At 42.4% G+C, this 23,029-nt stretch overlaps 1 protein-coding gene across 8 annotated transcripts in view; it reads left to right on the plus strand.

The window, feature by feature from the left end:
• Positions 1-23,029, plus strand: part of anks1b (ankyrin repeat and sterile alpha motif domain containing 1B) — a 235,720-nt gene that overhangs the window by 128,776 nt on the left and 83,915 nt on the right. For 6 of the 8 annotated variants that reach the window (XM_030045592.1, XM_030045583.1, XM_030045584.1 and 3 more), the window contains 2 exons: positions 4,655-4,791; positions 19,949-20,135. In XM_030045592.1, the coding sequence (XP_029901452.1) occupies positions 4,655-4,791; positions 19,949-20,135 (324 nt within the window). Of the gene's footprint in view, positions 1-4,654; positions 4,792-9,988; positions 10,119-19,948; positions 20,136-20,880; positions 21,002-23,029 lie in introns of those variants that run through there. The other 2 variants (XM_030045588.1, XM_030045589.1) reach the window with 2 other exon arrangements.

A 23,029-nucleotide genomic window follows, 5' to 3' on the forward strand; every position in this document is an offset into this window, starting at 1 on the left:
ATTGTAACACTACACACACACACACACACACACACACACATATACTCAAGCAGACATACCTTACATGTAAATCTGTGACTTCTATGAAAATTTGTAAAGCATTCTTCCCCCCCCCGGCTTTGTACAGCACACACACACACAGTATGTCAACGCTGCAGTATGTAACTGCAGCGTTGACATGCAGAGAATGTGTGAATCCTGTGAACCACATGAAAGCCTGGTTTTCCCAGAGGCTTTCCACACCAGTGTGTTCTCACACAGAGCAGACACACACACACACACGAATGTGAGCATATGGATGTAAACAGTTTGAGCCATAAGCAGCTCCTCTGCATCGATGTGCATCTTTACACTCACACACACACACACACACACACACACACACACTAACACTGACATTCCTCGTGGCAAGTAGGACCAGAAACTGTTTCCCATGAGTGAGCTGAAGGCAGATCTGAAGAAAACCGAATCACAGACGCGTTCGCACGCTTGTGAGTGTGTGTGCGCACACATACACAGCAACACAGACACATTTTACATCCATCATCAAAGCCTCAGTGTTGACAGGCTTATTTACTCAACAGGGAAACACTTCAATCTTTATCTATATATAGCTCTCTGTTACATCCTTCCTTCTCATTCCCTCTCTCTGTCTCTTTCTTTCATTTATTTACACACTTTTTTTTATTCTATTGCTGTACACCCACATTTAATCATTGATCCAGCTCCAGGCAGCTCTTCATGGTGTGTGTGTGTGCGTGTGTGTCTGCTGGTGTATGCTTGGACAACCCAAGGTTACTATTGAGTAAAAACCCATGAGTACGCCCTGCGAGAGAAACACAGACACACACACATACACACACATGGATAGATTTGAGAGTGTGTGAAACTCTGTTACTGAGGGTTGAATGTGTGTGTGTGTGTGTGTGTGTGTGTGTGTGTGTTTTCGTCAGTCAGCAGCCAGGCTGTTGAAATTCAAAATGAAACAGAGTGAAGATGGTGGCAAATCTTACCGTAGTGACACACACGTAATGTTTTACCTTCACGGCTCCGCTGTATGAAATGTGTGTGTATGTGTGTGTGTGTGTGAGTTTTGAGCCTCTGCAGAGACTGGCAGAAGAGAAACTGTTGCAGTACAGCGGGGATCTTTGCACCTGAAGAGGATTACTGCCGCATTATGCTTTAATTGGCTACTGTTTGGGCTCATTTTTTGTTATTAAATGATGCTCTTGTGCTGAAGCGTCATTTAATAACCAAAGAATGAGACTGTATTGTTACCGGTGACTATTTAAATGTGCTGTTTGTGGCGTCTCTGAACAACTCAGTATAAAAAAAGAAACAATTTTTGAGATGATTTGTCATGCCACTAGTACTGTGAGTGCTTTTCAAAATCATGACCACATTTCCCATACTGCTTGGCCTTCCCCACTGGTGTCACGCTGCATGCATGTGTTTTCTCTTTTGCCTGGCTGAAGATGTTGCAAAACATTTTTCTTTTGACTCCTTCCATCATCTGAAACTCTGAGAGGTTTGTTTCTCTTTGGGCTGGAAGAGCAGAGCCCTCCTCATGTTTTGTGCCACAAAGCAATCCAGCAGATTTTCTGCCAAATTCATCCAGGTGACACACAATGAAAATTATAGTGTTCAGGCTGTTTGAGGCTGCCTTGTTTGTTTACAGTAATTATATCAATATCCCAATATTATTTTGGAAATGATTTATTGATGTTAAAATGCCAGACGGTTTATTCAACAGATGAATAAATATTTGCTATACAAATCAAATCATAGATGGTTCCTCGATAAAGGAGAGGAAAAGCAGGAGGTGAAATGAGAGGTGGCAGATCTTCCACCAGCCCTGACACCAGCAGGACTGAATCAGAACCGTGACGCATTTTAGCAATTCATTCATTTTCTACTCGTCTTTTTAGCAAATCGGATGCAATGGCCCACCAGCGACTCGTGAACAGATGATCGAACAAAGTCATTAGTGGAGTTGTGAACAACGCCATGTCAGTCGAGCCTGGCTAGAGTCAGTGATTACTCAGAATTGGACTGCAGCGAATCAGAACCGTGACAAACCCACTGCCTCCTTTTCTGAGTTGCTTTGAGCGGCGAGAACATGCAGGACCTGCAGCTCTTCCTTTTCATCCTCAGCCACTGGAAATCAGTTCTCCAATCTCACATCAGGCAAATTTGCTCAGAGGAGGAGATTAACCAAAAGCTGAGGTCTTCTCACTGAAAAGATTTGATGATTTTACTACCACAGAAGTGCAGATTTACGCAGACCCCCACGTGTCAATAGAAATAGAGCACAGACCACAAAGAAAAGGAAGGACAAGTAGTGTCACACCCCTAAAAAATGAGACAGCTAGATTTGCTACGTTACAAATCCAAAATAAAAGCAAAACCAACTCAAAATGGCTGCTTCACTGAACAAAATCAGTGTAACTAAGAGATTTACTAAAAAAAAAAAAATAATAATGATTTTTTTTTAAAAATGTGCTTACATTATCAAATACGATACAAGTTATGAGCCGGTGTGCCAGCAGGCAGGTGCTGGGCTGGGACTATTTGCATATTCATAGGTCCACACATACTTAATGAGGGCAAGATTTAGAGTTACATTTAAGCCTTTTTGAGGCACTAAGAGATGTTTTTCCATGGAAAAAAAACCTCTAAACATGTAATATTGATGAAGAGAGATGATTTTTTTAGGGGCTGAATAAATGGCCAGAGGGAGACTTTAAAAGTCTTAAATCTGAACTGTTGCAGACTGAGTTCAGACTCTGATCATAGATACCAGCTGCAGATAATGCATCTACTGTATGTCATGTGAATGAAGTCGCGTTCCCAGCTTGTAAAATTACAGGAATCTGTCTCATTATCCTTTTTTTTTTTTTTAATCAACAGCCCCCCATTTTGCCACATTGACACATGGTGTGGCTTTGTCTTGTGCCAGCCTCTTCTCTTTACTGTCTGCTTAATATGCACTTAGTTTCATCGAAAGCATTAAAGATGAGACACGCGCACGCACACACACACACACACACACACTAAAATACTAATTTGCTTCCTCTTGTTGGACCTCTACTGTGTTTCCATGTGGCGATGACGTCTCGTTCTTTCTCAATAGAAGACAGTTTGTGGGAGTTGTGAAAATTCACAGCTGAACTTAATAGGAAAAGTAAAATTTCCACAGTTATCCAAGCCTTACTTCCTTTGTCTAATTATGCTGGTTGAGAGAAATCTGGCATACTTGGTAGAAAATAAATTTCTCAAGTGCTGTAAACTGTGGCTGAAGTTTTACAGCATGAAATGTCTCCTTCTTCATGACTCTGAACTAAGAAGTAGTTTTTATGTTTTATTGGACTAAATCAAAAAAACATCATCCCCACGCCCCACCATGTAGCAATTTACTGTATCCTGCACAGGCCATATTAGTCGCCCATCACTGTAGAAGGTGGTAAGAGCCTGTGTGTGTGTGTGTGTGTGTGTGTGTGTGTGTGTGTGTGTGTGTGTGTGTGTGTGTGTGTGTGTGTGTGTGTGTGTGTGTGTGTGTGTGTGTGTGTGTGTGTGAGAGAGAGAGAGAGAGAATATCACAGTGTAATTGGACAATATTTTGGCATCTGATGGGATCCATGCAGGCAGGTGGCAGCGGTATATATGTGTGTGTGTGTGTGTGTCAGCTTTACTGACATGAAGTATTTTGGGAAGTGTGCGTAAATCTGTGTCTCAAGTAGTTGATTGAGACAGATGATTTTTTTTTTCCCTCCGAAATTGAATTCAGGCCCACTGCAGCGCTTGCATCTCTTTCTTCCCCGCTTTTCTTCTTCTTGTGTTTATTCCTCCCCTCTCCTAAATGATCACACGTTGGGGAAATCAGCCTTGACACTTGAGTCTGCACTCAGGCTTGTGAATGTGTGTGTGTGTGCATGTGTGTACACGTGTGTGTGTGTGTGTGTGTGTGTGCATCAGTTAGTGAGGCAGACTGCAAACTGTGCAGGGCAGCCGTCATATTTTCCTGCTGTAGTCGTTGCCAAGGCTTGTCAATTTAAGAAATGCACTCTCTTCACTTCTCTCTCATGCTGCATCAAGTATGTTATTGTTTATGGACTGTAAGTGGAAATTCACAGTGCGACATTCAAGGTTCCCACTGCTCATGTTGACTTGAACCTTGTTTTCCATGCCTGAGTTCACCCCAAAGTTGCTTATCAGCCATAAAGTCACTTTTTAATGAGTCTGCTCTACTTCACCTGTATGACTGACAAGGATTTATTAGGAAACATTAATGAGAAATTAACGAATAAGGATCGCAGTGTTCATCTAAAATCAACTGTGCTGCAGTAAATAGCCATCTTAACAAGTTATTTTGTAATCTTGAAACTTTTTCAGACGGTATTTTGAGAGGAAGAATAAGGCAGATCACTCCATTGGTGTCAAGGAAATTGCATTTAATTGCTGGAACGTCTTGTAACGAGCTCATTTGCATTGGCAACAGTTGAGATCGACTAAGAGTTGTTCAGTTGTTTGAAGAAGAAGAAAAAAAGAATTCTCTGCATGAGTGTAACAGAAAAGCCAATACAGTAAGTAAAAAAATCCCCCTCCTCTTCTCTCCCCTTCTCTCTCTCTCTCTCTCTCTCTCTCTCTCTCCAAGGTCACTCGCCCCATGTAACGGTGAGTGAGGGGGAGCTCGGTAACCATGGCAACAGCTCAACGGGCCCCACTCCAGACTGCTCGCCCCCCTCCCCTGATACGGCCCTGAAGAACATCGAGAGAGTCATCCGCCCACAGGTGAACACACACACACGAGCACACACACACACGCACACACACACGCACACACACACACACACACACACATAAATGAATGCGTTGCAGAGACACCTGATGCATTATTGAACATCACAGAGTATCCTCCCACAAGTAGCTGGAACGTTTGCACCCACACACACACACACACACACACACACACACACCATGGTAAACATCTCTATTTCTCTCTTTCTACCTATCACAGTTCCTCTGTCACTCTGACACACACACACACACACACACACACACACACACACACATTCCCCGTCCTATCTATCTGCCTCCCCTTGTTCTGTCTCTCTTTCTTGTTATTTCTTTTCCTCTCAGTCACACACACACACACACACACACACACACACACACACACACACACACACACACACTAACACACATTACAATGAATGATTCTGTGGGATGACTATAGAGTAAAGCCTAATTTAACCTTGAGTAACTCTCCTTTGACCTTGTTTCAGGGCTTTATATTTCTACATAGAAAAGTTGGAAAATCTTTGATACTGAAAAGAGCAAAACCATGCTAAAACCATGAGGGATTGACTGAAGCTGGCAAAAAGCACCATTTTAGACTTTTAAATTGAATATTGAATTGAAATAAATTTAAATTGGACTGCCCAAGAAATCCCAAGTATTTCCAGGTGTTTAGTATTTCTTCAACACTTTTATTCTTGGTGGCTCGGAGGCAAAGCCTCTGAGGCAGATTTTAGAGAATGGATTGCCAAAACTCTCCACTGAAACCCAGAATACCACGGCTGCTTGAAATATTGCTACAACTACCACGCCTGTGAATATTGCTACTGTTACTACTACTAGTATTGTTAAAAGTAGTATTGCTACTACTGCTACTATTGCCACAACAACCACACTGTTACTACGAAGCACAGTACAGCACAGTAGGCTAGCTTCATTTCCAAAACAACTGGAGTGATTGGAGAATGTTCCAGATGGAGCCAAAATTACCTTAAATTAGGTTACTCCAAATGAATCCATTTGAAGCCCAGCCATTGCACTGTAGGTCCAAAAGTCCAATATTTACCTCCTTGTCTCCTAGAGTTTCCTCACTTGTTGTGCATTGAGGCAGCTGTCACTGTGGCTTTGTTCAGACTGCAGGCAAAACAGATTTTTCTCAGATCAGATCTTTGAGACAGACAGCCCACTCTGTTATGTGCAAGCGATCAGTTCAGATTTGTGTGTCCTCACATCACCACCTGTCTGCATGCACTGCTGTTGTAACGCTGCAGGTGTAACTATGTACACTGACGCAGCTTTTCCAACATGGAAGTGAGAGATGGAGATCCATCCTCTCGCCCTCCAAACAGTAGTGCTGTCAAGCCTGTTGTCCAATTCACGTTTTTTTTCACTGTCCATACTTTCTAAAGTTAATCTGGATTCAGTCCAGGTATCCCAAACAAAGTCTGAACAAGGCCTTCAGATGTTGTTTACCACTTTATCGGGATGCTCAAGCATGCTAACTATAATTAAAGAATTCCTGACTGCATTTCAAGGTAATATCCACCTTCTACTCTTGTGAAGTTTGCTCAGTGAAGGCAAAATGTGGGAAACTAGAATTTAATGAGGTAGACATTTGACTTTAGGACCCATAGTGTGATCTTTAGTGTGATCTCTTGACTCAGAGCACTTGCATTATGCATTTCGGTCTACCCTTGTTGTGTATAGTACATCTGAAACACACACACACACACACACACACACACACACACACACACACACACACACACACACACTGTCTTTGTCTCTGTTACATTGTCGAATGACATGTACAACATCAAAACTGATAAATAGGATGATGTTGATCATGAATAATTGCAAATCAGCATTCCACAATGGAAATGCAACAATAATTCACCCTAATTACTGAGTCGAGATTAATTCAGCTCTCTCTTATTGGGATGATAGCATCAGACACACCGGTGCAGTGCGAACATTTAACACCATGATAATTAAAGGTAGTTGTTTTCTCAGCTGACGCAAGATGTGCAAAATTATCTCAGGCTCCACTGGCAGCACTACAAGAAAAATACCCCACTTTGCTAGCTGTTTAGTCTACTTCTGAATTATAAAATATTACTTTTCTTAAAGCAGGTGAACAAATCTGGCACTGGCGAGTGGATCATTTCAATCACAAATCAACGTGTTCTCAGCTTTTTTCTTGATACGAGTGGAATGGAATCTGCTTTAATCTGTTTGTTTCAAAACATCGACACTTGTTTACAGAGACGACAAACAGCTGAAACCACACGGAAGGGGACTTATCCCAACTCACTGGCAAAACCTTTCACTTTTAGTAATAAAACTTAGACTTCAGCCTGGATACGAGAGTAAAATGGGTTGTGAGAACAATGTACCGGTGCACAGCTACATCCTCTGAACATAAACAGCATTAAGTAGAGCTTCATTACTTTATTTTTATCACCTCCATCCCTTCTGCTCTCATTGCCTCTACTTGTCTCCCTCTCTTTCTTCTGTGCCTCATCTTCTCCATTCATCTCATTTACACTTCCTTCTTTCAGTTGTTTTTATCCTTGCATGCTCTCTTCATCACGTCTCTCTATCGTTTCACCTCACATGCTCTCCACCCGTCCTCTCATCTGAGCTCTCTGAACATCCTTTCCTTGTCCTCCCCACTCCCCTCTTCTCTTAATTTACCTCCCTCACTGGCTTCACTGGCCTCCTCTCCCATCATCACCCCTCATCATCAGCCTGTCTTTGGTGTGTTAACTAATGTGGGTGGAGAGACCACGTACGGTGCCCTGCGGGCCTCCTCTCGGCTTGAAACGCACATAATCAAGGAGCACGAGAGTTCAATTTTATCGTGCCTAATTAATTCTCCAGAATTCATTTTATTTCATTTTAGTGCTCCCGCTGGCTATTTCATCAGTACACACTGTATGCAGTGTACTCCTGCTGATGCACACACTCAAACAAGCACACTCTCGAGTCACGATGGATTGGGCTTTTAATGCAGCGGGTGCAGGATGGACGTGGCAGTGGAAGTGTAAAGACTTGGTCCTGCCTGTTTTCACTCCATTCATCAACATACGAGCGCAGTGGTTTGTGGCTCCCCAGAGTCACTGAGAGGCTTCCAGGGATGATTGAAAGAAATGAGGAATTAAATTTAACCATTTTGCACAGAGGGTTCAATGCCGTGTCTCCAACTTATAAACAGTTGCATAATTGTTTAATAAATCATACCTAACAACTAAAAAAATCACAGCTGAGTATCTTTGGGTCAATATCTCATCAAATGTTGGGTGGTGAAACAAGTGAAACTCGCCTCGGAGGAAGTGGAATTATCTTCGCACAATCGGCACAATTTTGTTTTGAAAAATTGCTTCAAAAATACAACTCTTGAAGACTCAATATGGGAGTCAATAACATGATGATGGACTCGTGTTGCAGTCTGTAAACTCCTCTTCCTTTGCGGCTCGGCCACTCCAGTGCTGTTGCTGTTTTAAGTCAATTCTTCTGTGTAAACCGTTTTTAAAAGAACTTCTTACGCTTGTTCTCTGCTAGCCTCACAGCGGTATTGACCACAAACCAGTGGCTGATCTAAGAAAAAAAAAAAAAACAAGAAAAAAGAGGGCATATGATCACTTTGTAAAAGCGTGGAAAGATCACAGGCGTTAAGTTGACTGAAATCCATGGACTTGAGTGTTTGGATCTTTTTTTTGTATTCTTCTTCTTTTCTTTATCCCTTGCGCCTTGTCCAAACTGTCATGTGGACCTGTTAGATCTGCACAAGCTCTTGATCGTGTGCGCAGGCAGATGGGACAAGAGAAGCACAGAGTGAGAATGGAGAGAATAATCTAGATGATGAAAGAATACAGAGAGATGCAAGCGAGGAGGACAGAGATAGTCTGTGTGTAAGCCAACTGTATCATGGGGTTATCAGTTTAGCACCCGCTGGCTCAGTGTCCTACTTTACTGCCTCTGTGTGTGTGTGTGTGTGTGTGTGTGTGTGTGTGTGTGTGTGTGTGTGTGTGTGTGTGTGTGTGTGTGCGTGTGTGTTTTATCACTAAATTAGAACCACCCTTATGCCTAGGAGAGATTCTTGGCTATGGTGAACACATGACAGAACTCGTGTTTTTGTTCACAAGGGCTAAAGCTGGTATCTCTGAGAGTCACATGGTCACAGAAGACATGCCTGAGTGCACACACACACACACACACACACACACACAGGCAAACACACACACATGCACACACTTACTCGCTCACTTATCTGACATTGTGCGATGTGTGTGCCCTTGGTGTGTACTGTCCGTTTGTGTCCGTGTCTTATCACGCATTTATTCGTGGACATTAATCCTTTCACATATGTGTGTACGTTTTACATGGTGTGTGTGTGTGAGTGTGTGTGTTGGTGTGTGTGGCCCAGTAATAGGGAACAGCTTGTCTGTGTGTTGTTTTTCCTCCCAAGTGTGACGGTGTGGCATAGCTGGACCAGATACAGAAAGACGCACACACACACACACACACACATACCTTCACACACACATGCAAGTAAGAATCACACTGAGCGCATTAAAGGATGTGCACAATGACAAACTGAGAGGGGAGATAGCAAACACCCCGCCACACACACACTCACGCTGAAGTGCAGATAAGGCCAGCTCACTTGTCTCGGTTTGTGTATGGAGATGACAGATATGGAGGAGATTATTAAGGAACACACTCGCACACAGAGATGAGAGATTACCTGAATGCAGCACGGCTGTCACACAGAGAAGATGGCGGGTGTTTGGAGGGCGGCCCGTCCCAATCCCCATGAGAAAACATGGCCGTGGAAAGAGAATGAGTAACACCCATCTCCTCCAGTCACTGCTGTTAGAGTGCCCCTGAGCAAGGCACTTACAGGTTCATTTCACTTAGACATGAAGTAGCAGGTAAACGCAGGTGTTTCTAATGACATTAATTAGGGTTGTGGCTAACAGAGCCAGGGTCCTGCTGTCTGCTGCACTTAAATGGATTGGAACCTTAATTAATGTGATTAGTAACATCTGTGTTTACCTGCTAGTTCTTGTCCAAACGCCTGCTGTGAAGAAGGTCTGCTGCTACAGTGGAGCTGCTCAGTGGTACGGCTGTGCCATATCATATCGTTCATAATAATACCGGTATAAATTTGTCGCTATATTGCTGATATCACGATATCAGTGATATAGCAGCGTCATGACATGGTGGGGCTTTTGCATACCCTACCACCACCACCACAACAACACAGAGCAGCCTCAGCCTCTGCCCAGGACTTCAGTGTTCTCCACACCACCCAGGTACTGAAGGCCTCCTCAGTAAAAGGCTTATAGGAGACCATGTATGTGTTCAACGTGCACCACAACAGGCTGTAGTTTAGATTTACTTGCCTGTGGCGATTAATGTCCTGCACTTTCCTTACATCTTCCTGTGTGTTCCAGTGTGTTACATTCCAGGTATTGAGTCGGTGACAGAAAGTAAGTGCCTGTTGCTTGTGTTGTGTAATGTTTATAGCTCGTAATTTAATTGTCCATTTACGTGTACCCAGCGTGATGAGAAATCTTCCCGGTCCCGTCACGATGCTCATGCTGTGGTCGACTGGAGAGAGTATTAAGTTTGCTATTGTGAGCTGCCTGTGTTTAAGCTGAAGTAGCACAGGTAATGCTGTTAATAATTAAAATGATAGGGTGCCCATTTGGGGAGGAAATGTCCGTTGTGTGGATGTCATTTTCTAGCACTCAGAGGGCAGCGCTATCGTCATGGTAACCTGGTCAGGCATAGATTTCTCTGAAGAGCAATATTCTTTTTTATCTGTAATTCTAGGTTAGGGTTAAAAATGGACCTTGTAATGTTTATTGATATACTTATGTTTATGTTATGTTGATGTGGTTTGATTGGGTACTGTACACAACATATTTAGACATTTCATGCTTTCTTCACAGTAGTTTATGCCCTGTTGTGGTCAAGACTCCAGTGCATAATAGTGATTTATTTGTTATTACAGACTGAGCGTTTAGCTATGCTGCTGAAAAACAGCTGGAACACAGCACAGTTCAGAGGAGAAATGACGTCTCCTCATCTTCACTCCTGTATCCTGACCGATGCACCGTCCTGTTTACTGCCCAAACTGATTAAGCTTTTCCCTCAGTAACAGGTACCTTTATGGTACCTTAAATGCGTAGAATATTAGACAAAGGAAGTGTCATTGAGGAAAAAGCAAGGTGAGCAGGGTAAAATTGAGTGAAAACACTAAAATAAGGATGAAAATTAGTTAGAAAATTAGTGGCACATTCTGGTGTGAATGTGTGTCCCTGTGTGAATGTGTCACTGGGTGTTGCTGAGAAACAACATCATGCCCAGTCAGGCCTCCCTCAGCCAAACTGTGTCACGGTTCAGTGTGTGTTCCCTGTGGAACAGATAGCTTTCTTTTACCAACGCACAACGTAAAGGTGTTCCATCTCACATTTCAACATCACCGCCATCAATCTGCTGCAAGTTACTAACAATTAGTAATTATTTAGTCACTAGTTCTCTCAAAAGTAACTGAAGTACTTACTACTTACTATAAAAGCAAGTAGTTACTAAGGAAAGTAACTATTGCATTTTAAATGTCTTTTGAATGTCTACCTCAGTTCTCTTATTCGTGCACACAGGCTATTTGGCACTGTTTTTTTGCTCGTCTGAAGTTGTTAGTTGTCTGAAGGCAACAGACTCAGCTGTCGATGCAGGTTGCGCGTTGCATGACTGTCTGTCAGCCTGTTTAGCTCTGCCTGGCCTGCAGATGGTGCAGACAAATTCTTGGGTTGAAGATCAAGCCTGGGCTGTTTGGATGGAGCGGCTCGTCTTTGGTCAGCACAGGCAGAGAGGTGTGTTGTTTTATTAGGCGCTAGCCTGGTTCCAGACCTGTGAATCACACGTTCACTTTGAGCGAGTCTGAGGTGTAAAGATGGAAATAGAGTGTGACAAATTGACAATTCAGTCTTGGTATCAGGAAAACTAGGTGCTTCAGAAGATTAGAATTACTGTTCTTTGATGTGGATAAAGTTCTCAAACCTGCACATAGACCACCACTCACCACTGTAGTTTCGTCCTTGATCTTGAGGAGGGAAAAATAATGTCCATATCTCCAGGACAGAAAGCTCACATTGCCTGAACTACCAGCCTAACTAGTCTGATGCTGACCGATTGATTCGCTCTATGCCGCTCTAAAGTAGTAACAAGCCCATTTAAATTCCAGTAATTCTAATTTTATTTAATCTGAAAAAGTAAATACATTTCTAATCACCATTGAACCAGTGAAATTACAGTAATGCATTGCTTCCAATGCTGATCACTATGTTGACCAAAATTATATAAAACCTTTTCCCCCAGGAAATTACATCTGAAAAGTAGATTTCAGGAAGCAGTGAAAATTTGGATAAAAGTGAGCTAAACTACATGACACAAGAGGACAAGTGATGTGAGACGTTTTCAAGTTTCCATCTGAGTTGCAACTCAAGTAATAATGTGTACATGCAAAGAGGGTGACTTTGTTAAGTTTAATTCAAGTTCTCAGAGCAAATTTGACTTAGTGATCACTTGTTGTTCGATGACTCACAAAGCAAGAGGTTAGTTTTTACAGTTAAATTAACACTGAGGAGGATTTTTCTTTTTGTAAAATTATTTTCTTCATAAAAACAAGATTTGCACTTCAAAAGCTAGTGGTTCAAAAACAGGCAGTGAAGAGGTTGTGAGAAGTAGCAGAGCACTGGAAAAAAATCTTTTACATTTTCATCACATCTTCAGTGTTGAACTGTTTTTCTTCAAAGACGGTAAAAAGAAATGTGACCGTGGAATGAGATAATCCCTCTTGTTTCCGATGCCATTCAGCCTGAGAATTTTCTCAAATCAAGTGTCATTTTCTTGATACTCCTGGGCTGATCTGCCTAATTCTGTCTTGTTTCATCATGCTTTTACTTGTTCCCCGAAAAATTCATCACACAAGTGAAACTGCTTTGGAAGCAAGTGGGATTATCTCATCCCACTGGCAGATTTTTGTTTTTTACCTTGTTTGCAAAAGAGCAAGATTTAACCCTGCATACAAGACTAAATTACTTGTTAGTTATGACAAAGTATAATAATTAACTTTACATTTGAATATTAATGCTACACATTACAGCTTTGCTAAAACACACATAAATGCACGGTCAGGCTCAGAGCACTGCTTCAGTGTTTAGAGCTCATTAATCTGTTCATATTGATCAGGCAGGTAGCTACTGAGGCTGTGTTTGCACTGAATGCACAAACAGATGCTCGATGACCCCTGTGTGACAGAGGCGCCGCTTTCACTCAATCTTCCAGCAAACTGTGTCTGATCTGTTTGTATTTATGTGTGTGTGAATTGTTACTGGGTCTGTGCTGAGAGAATTAACACACACGCAGGTAGTCAGTCAATACACAATTATTACTGCTATTTTGTTTGGCCAGGTAGCATGTCGCAGAGAGAGAGAGAGGGAGAGAGAGGGAGAGAGAGGGAGGGAGACGGAGAGCGAGAGTGAGGGAGAGAGAGAGAGAGAGCACAATGAAGGAAAAAAAAAAGATCAATTTGCTTTCTCTAACCCTGGCCAGCTCGTGCCTCATCATAGCTGGAAGCTTGCTGCTCTGTACTTTAACGTTACACAGAGGGAGGCGTGCTGCCCGTGCTGTTGGAGGCGAATCAGAAAGAGGACACTTGATCATCAAGAGAATTCAGTGGAGCGAACGAAAAGAGAATAGCAGAGAGGCGCTGAGCCAAAATCTATCAGACGAGAGTGGGAATGCAAACAAGTGTGATAGTCGACTAATAGAGTAATAACTGATGGAGTGTCAAGTTGGTTTTGGATGTGGGAAAGAGAGAGTAGATGTTTATGCCTTTTATTTTCCTGCCTGTTGTCCCCCTCCCTCTCTGTGTGTTGATGTGCTGTCGGCTCTTTTTTCTCTGCCTTGTGGCGTCTGAGTTGGTGTGTTTGCAGAGACAGAGGGACAGAGATTGGAGGAGAAATGAAGAAAGTGCCTACAAAAGGCATGCATTGCAGCAGGATCGTTAACTCTGAGCCACTGTCAACAGGAGAATAAACTAGAACCATTATGATAATTACCCTCCGTCCCGTCCAATGCTAAATTGCTGCATTAGTCAGCCCGGGAAGGGCCATAATGGAAATGCCACCATTTGAATTCATAATCCCCCATTTTGGTGCCATTGACATACATTATGTTGTGTTTCAGCGTTGCAAGTCGGAGTTGGCATCGAAAATTCTGCCGCCGTACCACTTTCATTTATCAATACCGCACCCCACCCCTACACCCCACCGACCCCCAGCCCTACCTGATCTGGTAATTATAATAATTACATGATAATTAAGTTTTATGTTATTCATAAGTTAGCTCTCACTTCCTCAGTCTCACACACAAAATGAGTGTGTGTGAATGTGTGCAAGCAAACACAAAGTGCAAATTCATATCTCACCCAACCTCAGGTGAGGAATTAGCGTTTTTAGCAAATAGGTGTGTCATTTATCAACGTGCGCACTTACACACACACACACACACACACACGCACACACACACACACACACAGAGTATACACACAGGCATGTTAATGAAGTTTTAAACCTCACTTTTTCCCTCAGGGATGCTGAGCCGTGCAGGTGGGAAACTGTTTTGTTTTGTTTTGTTTTTTTTGTTCTAGTACAGTCACAAATATGTAGAGAATGTATGTAGGGGTGTGTGTGTGTGTGTGTGTGTGTGTGTGTGTGTGTGTGTGTGTGTGTGTGTGTGTGTGTGTGTGTGTGTGTGTGTGTGTGTGTGTCTGTGCGCACTCATTAATCCCTTTCTGATCAGCCATGACATGTTCATTAGTCTGCTGCCCACTTGCATTGTCAACGCTAAGCCCCAACCGGAGCTGTGTGTGTACATGTGTGCCTGTGATTGTGTGTGTGTGTGTGTATGTTTATGTGCATGTGCATGCATGCCAGCCCCTAATAAGCACCAGGGAGTCCAGAGACTTGACACCTCTGTCTGTCAGGGAGAAAGTGAAGTCAAATAGAGAGACAAGGAAGTGATAAATGATGGAAGATAGAGACTTAAAACGATTAACAGAAGAAGCTGAAGTTGCCATTAAACAGTCAATAGCTCGCAAAGTGAAACTTGTGAAACGTGCACAAGCGAGTAATGCTCTCACACAGACAGCAACACACTCCAAGTCTGTCTTTGAAATGCCAGCACAGTCACACCACAGTGGTCCCATCATTCTAGGCTGATTGCTGTTTCATCTCATTTATTTCATGTCTCCTCTCTGTTGTTTTTAAAGCCTACAGCATAGTAAACACTGCATGTTATAATGCTTCATTCTGAGTGTGTGTGTGTGTGTGTGTGTGAGAGAGAGAGATAGATAATCACTGTTTATTATCTATTCTGTTCTTGCAACACATGCCTGCACACATTTTCCAGGAAGATTAATTGGATAAAGCAACAGGGTCACCAAGGAATGATACGTTTGTGTTTGTGCATGAGTTTGTGCATGAGTTTGTGTGTGTGTGTGTGTGTGTGTGTGTGTGTGTGTGTGTGTGTGTGTGTGTTCTTGTCCTAATAGTCAGGAATTGACTGTTAAAGACAGGAAGGCTCAGGAAGTGAATGAATCAAAATGTCAATCAAATGTTCCCAGTCTTTGTAACACAGTCATGCTTTTTGGTGCTTCTGTTTGAACACAGCTTTCCTTCCCATTAGGTGTTTGTAACTTGGCCCATTGTAAATGCAGTAAATGTTTCTGAAAACCTGCAGCTAGTTTGCATAATGGCCCTCCCTGCCCACTCACATGATTCCCTATTGGTCCCATGCAGCATCACCTTATTCCCTGTTTGCTTTCCAGGCTGTCTGTCACTCTGATCTTGCTCTGGCTGATGTATTGGCCCCTAAAACATCTCTGGTCTCAGTGGGCTGCTGGCGCCGCGCTGCCAGCGCTCGAATGACAAAAGCAGATCTCCTGCTGTCACTGCATTGCATTCTGGTCTGTTGAGACAACAGCTGGCAGAGAGAAAGGTGTCTCTTCATATTCCACCATGAATTTCTCCCTGTATGATTGTTGAACATCAGTGATTTTTGAGCCCTTGCTCTTTTACCCTTTTTCCCAATGCAGCAGCACAAAAAGCCTTTTCAGAAAGCAGGAACCCTCATCCCCATTTCCACTGGATCAACCAGTCCCTCTTTGTCATTGGATTGAGTTCATCGGCCCTAAAACGGCCTCTGCAACCAAAGTAGTTCTCTCTGTTGGAGAGGGTAGTGCTGGACATCTCTGTTCGGATAAATGCAGGAGCAGGAGGGAGCTAGTGCAAATGTAAAATTTTTGAAAGACCGTTTTAGCAGGAGATTGTTGGGCTTATAACTGCGAAAACAACATCCTGTCTGTCTCCATTTCCAACTGGTCATCATGTCACAGCTGATCTCTCTAGAGCCTGCTTCCAAGAGCAAGAGCAAGAGCCAGGAAGTGTGGCCCCAGAACGTTTTGGGTTAGGGACATTTGATGTTGAAGGACTGACACCAGACTGACATTAAATACATGGTCAGTGTTTGCCCAGTTATCCACAGGAACAAGAAAAATGGGCGTGTAAGGTACAAGCTTTTTTTGTCAGTGTGATTTTTACAGAAATGTTGACACCTTCCTCTTGTTAATGATGAGAGGTAAAGGAAGGAAATCTTTACTTCCTCAGCATTCTCTTTTTTCACACAAAATTCCCAGCAGTATAGGGGTTTTCATCAGAGTTGTACTTTATCTCTTCTCTAGAATAAATTGATCACAAGTACTTCCCCTCCTTCCTTCCTGCCAGTTTTACTTCCATTGTCTTTTTGTCGGCCGTGTCTCCTGACAACATGTTCTCATACAAATAATCTGCATTCTCAGTTACGTTTTTGAAGGGAATGCATTTCGTCACAGATTAAGTTTGTTTGTAAGATATCACAAGAACTTTTGTTATCATTTAGTGTCAAATCTCCACCTGGAGGCAGGTGGTGTGGCGGACCAGGCAAATATCTGACTTTGACCCAGGCTGCCCGAGTTGGAGTCCAGCACCAAGCAACAGTGCAGTTTGTTTTTTGCAAACATTATATTCTGTTATGTTACATTATATTACATTACGCTACCATTGCCAAGTGGTTTTGGTGGCTAAAGATAACAAAACTGGCTAAAATACGAGAAACGTATTGTGACGCGTCAGAAACAAACATAACCCGTGACAAAAGATGTTTCCCTCCAACCCTAATTAAGAATGCAGTTTAGTTTTGTTAGATTGTTGTAATTAGGAGACTGTTGCTTTTTGTTTGCCCTCCTTTTCGCTGTTCTTTTGTTGTTTTCCTTTGTTCTCTTTCCATTTTCCTCGACCTGCGCCTGCTCTGCCCGGCCCTCCTTTTTGCATGTTCCTCCTCATCTCAGTCCAGTCCAGCAGATGTGAAGAGTGCTCAAAGCTTAATTTGAGTGCACCATACAGGGAAAATAGGTTTCACCCCTTTGCTCTTTTCATTTCTTTTCATTTCATCTCCCCTCTCTCTCTGACTCTCAGCGTTCAGGGTTTTTTTTTTTTTTCCTCCAGTCTTAAGTGTGTTGCAGAAACCGGTGAAGGTCTTATGAAGGTCGCCGCCCCTCAACATTTTGAGGAAGCTGTGCCTCCTTCATGGTCCATTGTATCGATCCACTTATCTAAATCCTCTGTTGACACACACACACACACACACACACACACACACACACACACACACACACACACAGATACATGTAGTGGCACTAGCAGGGAGTTGGCTGCTCAGGCTGTTGAGAAGTGTAGCGGCAGGTTGTTGAATGCTGCAAATGCCTCATTATGTAAGATTATGTAAGATGTGTTTACTGACTGCCAGTCTACAGCTTCAGTTGTTCTCTCTCTCGCTCTCTCTCTCTCTCTCTCTCTCTCTCTCTCTCTCTCTCCCTCTCTCCCTCTCTCTCTCACCTTTGTGCTTTCTGTCTGTTTTCCTGGCTTTCTCTTTCTCTCTTTCTTTCTTAATGGCTTTTCCAAGTCTTATATTGCATAAAACTTTTTGACATCTGTGTGTGCGCGTGTGTGTGTGTGTGTGTGTGTGTGAGCACACATGTATGTGCGTGTATTTGTGAATCATTAATACTCTTAACTGCTTACACCTGAACATGTGAGTGATGTAAGAGAGAGAGAGAGGATCCTTATGTAAGATCATGGAAGAGGCATCTGATCATTGTTGAATATAAACACACACACACACACACACACACACACACACACTGCCGTTTGCCTATTTTTATATGTAATAGTAAGTAGGAAGAGTCTCTGGACAAGGTTATACTTGTTATCATAGAAAAGGCATTTATAGCACTTCTTTTTCTTGCTATGCGATAGCAGTTTCACTTATGCAGCACAAAGCAACTCAAAGTGCTTTACAATAAATAAAAGAGCAAGAGGTTAAAACTCAAAAAGGAATAAAGTCGTGATAAAACAATTCAAAAAAAGATTAATGTGATGCTAAAATTAAGATTATGTGGTATATGTGACAAGACGTTCATGGAATATTCACAGACTAAAACCTAGTTGTGCAGAACTGAACATGTACACCAGCAGGTACACACACACACACACACACACACACACACAAAGACAAAGGCTTCCCACATATAAACACCTGCATATGTATAAAAACACACCAACTAATATGCTATTATTACTGGTCCCATGATTGTGCTGCAGAATTTAGCAGCACTAAATCAGTAGCAAGGATAAACCTGTTTATATGGTGGAAATTTTGTTGGTGTGAGGCTGAGGTTTTTTTTTATTTTACTTAACCTTTTTTTAAGTGGGTTAGTCCTGCTGAGATTAAGGGTCTATTTTTCAAAGAGGTGCTGCAAAGCCCAAATGCAATGGATGTGAATTTTGACTCACCTCGTTTGACGTTGCTTTGGTGCACCTCAGGCAGGAGATGTGAAGTGTCAACACAGAAAACACTGGCATTTGAATTTTTCCACTGCAGTGAGGCAATATATTTATATTTTTTGACATACTGTAAATTCTGTGACCTGGTATATCATCTTTCTGTTCAAGAAATCTTGAAAGTAAATCAAAAAATGCACTATGATATATTTCTGTGATGTCAAAATATTTATAATTTTTTTTTTAATCTTTTTTTTTTTTTTTTAACTTTTTATCAGCCTTCAGTTGATACAGTTAATATAAAAAGGTTTATTTGTTTTATTTGTGAAGCATTTTTCAAAAGCAAAGTTACACATTCAGATAGTAGATATGGATTTAAGACATAAACTGTACATTTGTTAACAAAGAAGTACCAGTGTATGGCAGTGATTACAGATTAATGAGGGACGAATTAAAACAATAATGGGACTTGTAACAATGGGATATAATTATTACAGTCAAATCAGTGATTCAAATCAAATCATCATTTCGTTAGTCTGATCTGCTCTGGCAGGTCCTTCCAAAGTCCTGCCCGAGGAGAACAAGCGCTGTTGCCCTTGAATGTTCATCCTGATGCTGAGAGAGAGACAGCCCTAAGAGAGCTCTGCTTGAGAATCTCAGTCTGCACTCAAACGTGGTTTAAAGGTCAACGACGTGTTCAGGGGCTACATCCAGCTCTGCCTTGAAAGTAATCCACAAAATCTGCAGATAAAATCCAAATCTGACAGGTAGCCGGGCAACAGAGAGGCCAAGGCTTGGGATGATGCGATCATATTTCTTAGCTGAAGTGAAAAGGCTCGCCGATGATTAAGTTTTGAGTTGAATAAGTTAGAGGCAATGAATGGACCTCAGGCTGAGACGTATGCAAAGGGTGGTGAGGAAGTAAAAGCGTGAGTGACTCTCTGCAAAACTCCACTGAAACAAGTCAGAGCTCAGAAAAAACAGGACTGGGTGAATTCAAGTTGACTTCTCACTGTTTCTCACTTCAACTTTCAAAAACATGAATAAAATTAAAATGTACTTAGTAAAAATGTCTATGTAAATGTGCCAAAAAGTAACAGCCTCTATAAAAATAATAAAACTCAGACCAGAACGGAGCAAGAATTTTTATATCCCTAACCATCCTCCTCCTCCCCCTCCCTCTGTCTTGTTTTCAGCCCAAGCAGCGAACCTCCCTGTCATCGTCCCTGGATGTCCAGAGGCCGGTCAACCACAGCTGCGAGCCCAGCGAGGTGAGCTCCTCCCTGGGCTACGCCAGCTTCAGCACCAGCCCCCCTGCCAGCCCCCCTCTCAGCCCCAACCAGGAAGACTCTTCAGGCTCCAACGACGACTGTCAGCTCACAGGTAAACTCCTCACACCTGCAGCGCCAAAGTGTCTTTGAGCAAAACACTGAATCTCTACCAGCTCCCTGTCCACTGTCCTGCAGCTTAGCCTGATCTGTGACCTCTGACCTCCCAGAGGAGGAGAGCAGGACACAAAACAAATATCACGAAGGGAAAGCTTAATGTCCTCTCACACTCAGTTCTCAGTTGCCTTTACAATGTCCGGTTATAGCCTTTTTTGTAAAAGTACCAACAGCAAACAAAACAGCTAAAGTGAGAGGATTGCCTCGTTACCTGTTGTCAGGCATGACACATTTGTTTGCATTTTAAGTGGAAGTTGTCGTCCCCGTGGGTCTGCTCGCTGCTTTGCATTAGCAACACACACTGATATGCAGCTTGGCTCGTTCTAGTAGAAGTTTAAGATCAAGTTAGTTAATCACTGTTACAGTGTCAAAGGGAGGAAATCAACACTATCTAACACTATTTAATTACTTTAGTCGGTAAATAATTACAATTTTATGTCAGATTACATTTCTGTTGTTGGTGTATCATATAAAACTGTCTTGCTGACTTGTTTACAGTTTGGTGCTCTGTTATGAAGCTGCCCAGCCCGGCTTGTTCCCTGCTGGCGAGGGAAGTCTCTTTCACTCTGTCCTGTTGCGCTGTGCAGGTTTTATTCAAACTCTTTCAGCCTGGAAACTAAATGAAAGTTTAATTCTCTTGCCCCAGGTCCCAGGAAATCATATTTCCACTCCTGTCATGCTGGAGCGCCACTGCAAAAAGGCAAACACCTTATAGACTAACAGCATGTTGTAGAGCTGGTCGAGTGGATTGTACTGAGCGGGACAGAGGAAAGAGGAGGGAGCATACTGTGGCTCTGGGGAATGGTAATCGAACCATTTCTGTCTACAGGGTCAGCTTGTACTTCTAAAACTCTTAGCTTTTATTTTTTTTTACAGATGGGATTCTAAGTTTTGATGAAAAGTGGTAGGATTGAGCTGTTAAAGGCTGGACTTTTAGCTTAAAGCTTGTCTTTTCTTCTTGTTTTTTTTTTTTTTTTTTTTACTTTACCTTTAGCTGGCCTCTTTTGTTTTGTTTTGTTTTTTTGTCTCTTTTACCATTTATCGAAAACCTTGAACTACTGATAATGTGAGAGCAGTGATGGACGGATGGATGGATGAGCTGGGAAACAGATTGATTCTGGCTGCCAGGTTGTGGCATTTGTCATCTGTGTGAAGTGACTCTCTGGTAGATTAAATCTGTCTAGATGGGTGCCGTCCCGTATCAGCCTATGTCTTGTTCAGCTGGTTGACATTGGACATATTTCAACTTGACTGTCCAGGTTGCAACAGTGTGTGTGTGACTCTGAACCTGAAAAGGATCAAGGTGAAACCAGTTCTCCCATAGAGAGAATTTTTCATGTCCAACACATCAAAGCCATGTCATTCTGCATGGTAGGGCTCAGATGTGGGTGAAACAGCCTTTCTGCTTTATTTTACCTTCTTTAGGTGGCAGGTAGGAGGTGTTTCCCACACATTACAGCAGGGTAAGTGCCAGGAATCAGTGTTTAGATAATCACAGCAAAGTGTTAGAGCCAGTGTAGATATCTGTGATTAGCAGATACAATTTAAAAAACAGTTTGCACCACAGTTTATTCCAGGTTGTTTCAGACCATTTCCTTCCTGCTTCAGCACAAAAGCATCAGGCTATGAGGAGACTTGAGCTGTTGGGTTAGAAATGGACTGTTCCTGTCTAAAGTGGTATAACATGCTATGAAATAGTCGATCTAGTTGTCTTTCAGCTTTAGCCTTTGTAGCAAAGGATTTTTAGATTGAAGATATCCATTGTTTAAAGATATCTGATGTTTCTTTGAGGAAAATAAGAAACATGTCACTAAGAAACGTGTGTCACATGGTGTTCAAGCCGGCACACAAAGAGAGTTTTCTTGTTAAGTATTGAATTAGGCATGCCCACTTTTCTTTTATTGGTTTGACCTGGTGGCTAAGTAAATTGGATTCTCCAGGCAAGGGGCTGTTTATAGTGCAGCATCAGCCAGCCACAAGTTTCCAGTTGAAAACTGTGAAGGACAGAAAGTTTGCTTTTACCCTGAAAGAAGATGGAAAACAAGAAAATGGCTACAGCACCTTTTTAAGAAAAGTCTGAAAAAGGGTCATTGCAAAGGTTTTTTTGAGGTGAAATCTGTAGATTTTGCTTCGGCAGTGAGTGCTCTAGTCTGTTCCGGTGGAAAATAGGATGCAAACAAGCTGTTTCAGGGGAAAACTTCACCGGATATCTTTAAAGAAAGCTCAGAGAGATCAGAAAAAGGCATATTCTGAGTCCTGTGGGGAGTCCTTTTTACTGTCAGGCCAAATGATGTGCTGTTAGTTTCATCTAATGAAGTATCCCCCATTGAGTGTAAAAGTTTCTCCTATAAAAGGAATATTCTATGTAGTGACTGGTATGTTTTCTCATCGGCAGGTCAGTCGAGTCTTAAACACATGAACACATGCAGGCGGTCAGGCACGCACATGACTGTTGATGCCATGAATTGTCAAAAGTACACCAGTTACCTTTATTCAGGAAAATATCTGAATTATTTAATTCAGTTGACTAGTGTAACTGTTGACACTGTATCTGGGCTAATAATACTCATTAGAGTGGAAGCTATGACTGAAGTAATGACTTTCATGAGGGATCACTGACGAGCAGTGCCTCGTTGACGCCTGGGCATCCCGGGACCCACTTTGGGAGCCTCTAATCTACTTTGTGTCACTCCTAACCCTAATTTCCTTCGTGTCATTTCCTATTTACCCACCTCTCATGCTCCCATAGCAATGAGATTCCCTTTTTCCATGGCAAAGCGGCGGCCTTGGCATCAGTTTGCTGGTCATGTGGTTGTGAACGCGTCCTCTTCC

Source organism: Myripristis murdjan, chromosome 23 (genome assembly GCF_902150065.1).
Source record: "Myripristis murdjan chromosome 23, fMyrMur1.1, whole genome shotgun sequence".
Classification (NCBI taxonomy): Eukaryota; Metazoa; Chordata; class Actinopteri; order Holocentriformes; family Holocentridae; genus Myripristis; species Myripristis murdjan.